The sequence below is a fragment of the Varanus komodoensis genome, unplaced genomic scaffold (genome assembly GCF_004798865.1).
Source record: "Varanus komodoensis strain SLA01 unplaced genomic scaffold, ASM479886v1 scaffold8, whole genome shotgun sequence".
NCBI classification, from domain to species: domain Eukaryota; kingdom Metazoa; phylum Chordata; class Lepidosauria; order Squamata; family Varanidae; genus Varanus; species Varanus komodoensis.
Window position 1 is genome coordinate 12,412,368 of NW_025336481.1, and position 7,401 is coordinate 12,419,768.

The 7,401-nt window shown below is 39.1% G+C and overlaps 1 protein-coding gene and 1 long non-coding RNA gene across 2 annotated transcripts in view; one reads left to right on the forward strand and one right to left on the reverse strand.

Annotated features, from left to right (window-relative positions):
• The first annotated feature begins 21 nt into the window (after positions 1 to 21).
• On the forward strand, positions 22 to 4,783 carry LOC123036469. Its single transcript, XR_006417146.1, has 2 exons — positions 22 to 393; positions 4,598 to 4,783. It is a non-coding gene; the product is annotated as an uncharacterized LOC123036469 (long non-coding RNA).
• Positions 2,217 to 7,401, reverse strand: part of SPO11 (SPO11 initiator of meiotic double stranded breaks) — a 23,534-nt gene continuing 18,349 nt past the window's right edge. The window contains exons 11-13 of the mRNA XM_044455743.1: positions 4,611 to 4,687; positions 3,622 to 3,733; positions 2,217 to 2,343 (exon numbers count right to left, since the gene is read on the reverse strand). Of these exons, the coding sequence (XP_044311678.1) occupies positions 2,224 to 2,343; positions 3,622 to 3,733; positions 4,611 to 4,687 (309 nt within the window). The 3' untranslated portion in view covers positions 2,217 to 2,223. The remainder of the gene's footprint in view (positions 2,344 to 3,621; positions 3,734 to 4,610; positions 4,688 to 7,401) is intronic.

The following is a 7,401-nucleotide window of genomic DNA, read 5'->3' on the forward strand; positions in this document are numbered from 1 at the left end:
AGGGGGCTACGGCTGGTTGTCTTCTCCCAACAGGAATGAGGTGATGTGAATGTTATGGGGTTAGCAGAGTTGATGCTTTGAGGTCTGTTCAGCTCTGCTATATAATGATGGCCAGATCTCTACTACGATCTGAGGATACGTAAAAACGTTGGTTGATGTCACAGAGAAGAAAGATCTGAATACATCCCGTGTGTAACGGTATCGTAAACATGATCCCAAATGAATTTGTCGTCTGTGGTTCATTTTGGGTTTTAGCTGCCATCCTGTGGGTAATGGGCTCCACATGGCAGGTGTTCATGAAAAATGGAATGCATCTTTCACAAACAGTTGCAAAAGAAAATATATTTGGCATTTTGGTTGATATAGAAGGTGTTTGTGACGGGATGCATAAAGGTAAGTCATTTCATAGCTGTGTTTTTCAGGTTGCAGAAGATATGAAATTATTTCTAAAGTGTGTTAAATTAGAAAACAATGGATTGGATAGGATCGAATCGGATCCAGGTTTAATTTGAGTAGACTTATTGCAATCAGTGGAACGTAAGGTAGTCACTGAGTCTACTCTAAGCATATCTAGGCACATAGGAAAATGCCTTATGCCGACTCACTAGATGGTCCTTCTAGCCCAGTACTGTAACACGGAATGGCAGTGGTTTCCAGTAGAAATTTTTCCAACCTGATCTGGAGCTACAAGGAATTGAAACTGGGACCTTCTGCATGCAACACATGTGCTCCACTATCAGTACGCAGACACCTTAGATTAATTCTGGCTCCAATGCAATGGAAATGTGTCCTATTTTATTCTGTTTACTTATAATAGCACAAAATATTAAAGAGTCAGATTAAGAAGAAAGTTATAGCTGAAGCTTTGGTGGAGTTCATCAACTGTGTGAAGTGTTGTCCAGAGCTGGCACATTGTAAAGAGGAACAAAATTGCAAGCAATGCAGTCAGAGGGAAATAACAATACAAAAAGATACTATTGGGTACAGGTGCAGAAAATCCCTCCTATAGCAAGTGCTATACTCATTTACTTGGGAGTAAGTCAAATCTAACTTGCTAGGCCTTGCTTTTAGTAGGCATGCATAAGATTGTAATGTAATAGTTTGGGTAACAGATTCATAGTTTTATTTCATCAGAGGTCCAGTTTTCCTAAAACAGACAGATTCATAATGTTACTAAGGTTTGGACCTGGCAGTTATAATGTAAGGGACTAAAACTATCCCAGTGCTTCAGCCTTCGTAGTATCTGCAACTATGGTTCACTGAATTTGGAACATGTACTGTGTAAGGTCCACATAGTTGGCCTTATGCAGAGAGCATGAGGATACCTTCAAGAAGACTGGTTAGTTGCCTATTCAAGTTCTGATGGTGAGTTGTCCTCAAACATTCCTGGGAAGGTTATGGTCTCTAGACAGCATCTGAGGGGCCATGGGATATTTCAGATTCCTCAGTTCATGACTGGAAAGAGTGTTCCAGCTTTGAAGTGAGGGGATCAGAGTTTTGACTCATTACCTCTTGCATCTGGCATGGAAACAAATGCAGTAGATGCTTCCTCATGTCAGGCACTTGAACTTGGAGAGCGGGGCATTTTGGTGAGTGAGGAGGAGATTGGAGAGGCCAGCATATGTGATTCTGAGGACTTTCTGGCCTCCTTCCTTTCCCTTCCAATTCACCTAGAAAAAAGCCAATCTAGGAATAGAGACAAAGATTGCCTTTGCCATTCTATCCTGCACAGTATGTTTATAAGCCTTGGGGTTTGGGACTTAAGGTTAAGGGAGATTGGGCTCTAAAGAGGGTTTCCCTGGAGTCTGGAAAAAATACTGTCTAGTTCAGGCTTTGTACCTCCACAAAAGCATTTGTTTCCATGACTGGTTCTTTAAACTTTCTGCATACATGGCATTGTAGGGACTAGCAGTTACCATGCATATAATAACCATCTGAGATGACCCAGTAATTAACAGTGCAATTGTAAATTTACTTTAAATTTCATTAAATTTATTCACTTTTGCAAGAACTTGTAGATACACATAAAGAACCAACCATTCTCCTCAGAAAGAAAGGAAAAGAAAGAAAAATCAAAAGTAAAGCAAATTCACAAATACCTTTCTAAACTTTGGAACTGTAAATGTCACTCCACATGTAGAATGATTGTAAATTCTATGAAAACTGTCTTAACCATTCTGAACTACCTCTGACTCATAAAACTTTGAATGTTTGCTGAAATATTCATATCCACCCACCAAACTGTAGCTTGTTTGGCAAATACACTCTGGAAAGATAATCAGATGAAAAAGAAGTCAAAGCTTGGATTTCAGCCTTCATTTTAGATGTTGTCATAATATCTAGCTGCAAAGGAAAATACAAGAAATTAAATTTCAGGTTGAAGCTGATGTGAAGTTTACAGTGATCTAAAAGAATAATTGAATAGATATCTATATTTGTATGGCTTGTTGATTCACAGATTATACAAGGTACAGTTAGCACAACTCATAGATTTAGTTTTCAATAGTCTTCTATTAGCAGAAAGCCTATTCTACTCACAAAGGTGCTTTTTCCTATCTAGCAGAAGAGTGTAGGAAGTGAAACATGTCCTCAAATCCAAAGAAGTTCTTTCGTATATGCAACACATTCAGTTCAGGCTCTTTGTATGGGTAGAGACCCATGATTTTCATCTGACCACAACTGTAGTCATTGAGACCCAGCCACTGGCCATAATCATACAGAGGTACAGCACAGAGTTAGAGATAACCTTCTGTACTCCTCCCTGATCCAGGTGACATAGCCTTGTTTGCTCCAGATGTCTCAGCAGCATAGCAGCTAAATAAGCTTCTTTTATCTTTTCTAGCTCAGAAAAAGTAGTGGGTTTTGTTAGTTCATATGCCCTGCTGAGTTGCACCAGGCACATCATCAACAGCACAGAAGCCAAAGCCCTAGCCATCCTTCCATCCAGGCATCAACAAACTTTAGGTTTCATTCATGGACAACCAAAACATATGGGGTGGTCCCTCACTATATGTGGGAATCTTTGAAACAAGAGTACAACTTGAGGAACAAGCCAATGGACCTCTTCCGTTCCCTGCAGCTTGGAGGTGGCAGAAGTGCTAGCTTTCTCTGACTCTTTGTCTGCTGAGACAAAATTAGTCTGGAGCACTAACCACATGGTAGATGCAAAGACAAGCAGAGACAAGTTGTCTCTTTCCAGCTTGGAGTTAGGAAAAGATGTCAGTGACATGCCAGCTTGCTTTGAACCTCAGTGTTTCCTGGGCAGCTTTGAATTCTGTTCGCGTGGCAGGCACACATAAATTTTCTTCTTCTGCTCAGTTGTTTGGACCCAAGCCATGGTTTGCAAACCTCATGTTGGCTTGTTAGCTGATGATAAAGTATGGTTTCTCAATTCAAACAATGCCAAATAATTAACTTTCCTTAGGTATGGTTTGGCATGATATATGAACTTTGTCAAGTAGCATGAACAGTGGAATTAGTTCTGAAGAACACTATGAGCAGTATGCCAAAAAATGTTAAGAGCTTATCTGTTGTGTTCAGAGCTCTTCACCAGCAGAAGAATGAATTTATTTGAACTGCATATGATACAATAAACAAACAAAAAATATGATTCTTACATACTTCTTTTTTCCAGGCTGGCTGATAAGTAATATAAGGCCTTATATGCAAACTGTCCAGTTTAGTTTGATCTTGTTTAGTCAGTGGAATCAAAACATTCTGGGGTATATTCAGCCTGAAAGACAAATAGCTTAATTTTGCTATGTTTATTTTATAATGGTTTAAACATCTTATTTGTATCAATTATTTACCTCCTATTAAAATAATGGTTAATTAATGGCCTAACATTACAGGGAGAATGAGTTTACTTCTTATTAGTGGCCCACCACATATATTTTCTGGTAGTGATCTCATACTAATTTTTCCAGTAATGTTTTCTAAAAGACTTGTTCACATGACATCTAGCATTTACCCATCCCTTCAATTCTTTGCCTACTGTTTGGATGTAAGTTAAGTCTTTTATATTGCTAGGAAAATGCATTAAGGAAGTGAGGTATGAAACTTAAAAAAATGGGGGAGAGATGCTGAAATCTTCAGCTTAATTCATTGAACATATGAACAGCCAGACCATTGGTCCATCTAGTCCAGTACTATTTTCACATATTTATTACTAATTTCTACACCTTTTCTGACTTCTGGAACACACCCAACTTTTAGTGTCATAACTGAATTAAGAATTAATATTTTTAGAATGTACATTGTGTTTGTTTTATCCAATGATATTGTATTGGTATTTATTGTATTGACTACCCAGAGAGCATGCTGCTAGTGGCTTGCTTTCAAACAAATTCAATAAATAGTCATTACTTAAATGCAAAAAGAAATTTCATAGAATTGCATGAGTTAAAGTTCCATTCAAATATGTTTAAAACTTCGTGGCTGTGTGCCTCATTTTTGCAGTTTGATAAGGCACTTTGCACCTTATCCTGATGGGTGTGTGTAAAGGCAAGTAGCTTTTCATGGATATTTTGTGCAGCCTAACCAGTTGAATTCTTACAGTTTTGGCTTCATCTCATGAAAGAATAATTATACATTTTAGAAAAACTACTAACCGATCAAAATCAGATGGGAGGAGGCCAAGCCATCTTATCGCTGGAACTGTGAGACGATGGGCTTCAAATGACATAGACTGAAACATGAAATAACAACTGTTTGCTTAGTACTAGTTATATTTGCCTTTCCTAAACAGAAAAGTAATACAGAATAAAGATTTCAAGCAATATTATTAGCCTGTGTCATGTAGTTCTTTCATAGTGGATAGACAATGAATGGATCATTGTATATTTCACAGAACAGTAGAGTTCAAAGGGGCCAAGAAGGCCATCAGGTTGCTGTTGCAGGTTGCTAGTTTCCACCATCCTGCTCACATGACCGTCCAGTTTTGCCTTGAACGTCTCTAGTGAGGGAGAGCCCGCAACCTCTCTAGGCAGCTGGCTCCACTGTTGTATTGCTCTGACAGTGAGGAAAATTTTCATGATACCTACCCTGAACCTGGGTTGTCGCAACATAAGTTGATTATTCCATGTCTTACACTCTGGTATCAGTGGGAAGAGATCTTGACCTCCTCCTTCGTGACAGCCTTTGAGGTACTTAATCATGTCCCGTCAGCCTTCTCTTCTCAAGGCTGAAAATACCCAGTTCTTTCAGTCTCTCCTAATAGGGCAGTGTTTCCAAACCTGGAACATTTTTGTTGCCCTCCTCTGGAACCTAATGTTTCTGCTTCTTCCTTAAATATTGATTCCCAGAACTGGACACAGTATTCTAGCAGTCTGACTAGTGAAGAGTATAGGGAACTATTACTACTTGTGAATTGGCAGTAATACTTCTATTAATACATCCCAAAAAATAGCATTTGGCCTTTTTGAGGCTGCATTGCATTGTTGCCTCATATTTAGCGTGTTGTCCACAATAACTCCAAGGTCTTTTTCCTTTTCAGTTCTGTTGAGCCACATATTCCCCATCTTATATTGATGTATTTGGTTTCTCTTTCCTAGGTAGAGGACTTGGCATCTGTCCCTAATGAATCTCATTCTTTTGCTTTCAGCTCAGTGTTCAAATTTATCAAACTCACCCTGGATCTTCATTCTTTCTTCTAGTGTATTTGCTATTCCACCCATTCTCATATTGTCCACGAATCTGATTCTCAACAAAGAAGGCTTTCTTGTTTTTAGAATCCCTTGCTAGTCTCAGCTTCCAGATGCCACCCCTGCAATTCCTTGCTATTTGTTTATGTTCTTCTTTTGTGTCCTGGCCCTGCTTCTGCCTCTTCTACATGTTCTTTATTCCTTTCAAGTTGTCACTTAACTTTTTCTGGAGCCACATGGGTTTCCTCTGTTGTCTTCTACACATTTTCTTGTTGGAATTGTTCGTAGTTGTGCTTGGAGAGTCTTTTTCCTCCCTAAGGTTTTCCACCCCTCTTTGAGTCCTTTTCCTTTAAGAATGTGTCATGGCAACTCGCCTTTTCTTCTGAGTTTGTTAAAGTTGGCTTACTTGAAGTCCAGATTTTGTGTTTGGCTGCAGTTAATTACAAAGGAGACAAAGTTTAACTGCAGCCAAACACAAATTCAAGTATCATACAGTCACTTTTCCCCAGAGTTCCCATGGCTGCTATTTGGTCCACTGGGACATTCCTGTTGAGGATAATTGTTCATCTCATTTCTTCCTCTAATTTCTGCGGGAGGAAGTTGTCAGCAATGCATATCAGGAATCTCTTGGAGGGGACATATTTGGCAGAAATTGTCTTCCAGCATATATCAGGGAAATTGAAGCCCCCCATGATGTCTACATCATTTTTGGAAATGCTGGCAAGTTGCTTTTCAAAGGCTGCATCCTTGTCCTCTTTTGACTAGGTAGTTAGTAATAGAAGCCAATAACTATGTTTTTCTTATTTTTTGCTCCCTTTAAATTAAGCCAGATGTTTATAATGGGGCTACTAAGTTGTTGTTCTTGTATTTCCATGCAGATATGTGTTTCTTACATATAGTATGACTCCACCTCCCATTTTGTCTTTCTATTTTTCTTGAAGAGGTTGTATCCATCAATTGTAGATTTCCAGTCATGAGTCGTCCCACCAAGTTTCAGTTATTCCTATAAAATTGTAATTGCTTGTATACTATGAGCACAGGTTCATGCTGCTGGTGTATAGACCTCAAAGTTCATTCTCGTTGTGCCCTGGTTTTCTTCCTGTTTTTATATTTATATTTTTTGGAGACTGATGTTAGGCCCTGCTTGAGTTTCTCTGTTGAAATACATAAGTCTGTCAGGTGATAGTATGCCATGCTGCACATCTCCTTCCCATATATATTTCAGTTTAAAGCCCTTTTTATGAACTTTTTCATGTAGTGGCTAAGCACATGCTTTCAATTCTTTGTGAGGTGCAGGTCATCACTCACCATAGTCCGTCTTCCAGGAACTTCAGTTTGTAGTCCCACAATCCAGATTTCACTTTACGACACCACCATTGTAGTCAGGCACATACTTGAAGGTTTTTTCTTTCCCTATAAGTTCTTCTTTCATGTACTGGTAAGACTGAGGAGAAGACAATCTGGACCCAAGTGTTTTTTATTTTCTTCCCAAGAGCTTTGTTACTTCATCAAAGCTTCTCCTGGCAGTGTTGTTAGTTCCCACTTGGATGGGAAGGAGGATATACTTGTCAGTGGGATGTATGAGATGTGTGAACTTACTGGTTATATCATTAATCTTGGCTCCAGGGAGACAGCATACTTGGCAGTTCTCTGGGTCATCATGACATACATTTATTTTCCCATCTTATGCAACAGGGAAGATCCCACAACTATCACTCTTCTCTCTCTCTCTCTCTCTCTCTCTCTCTCTCTCTCTCTC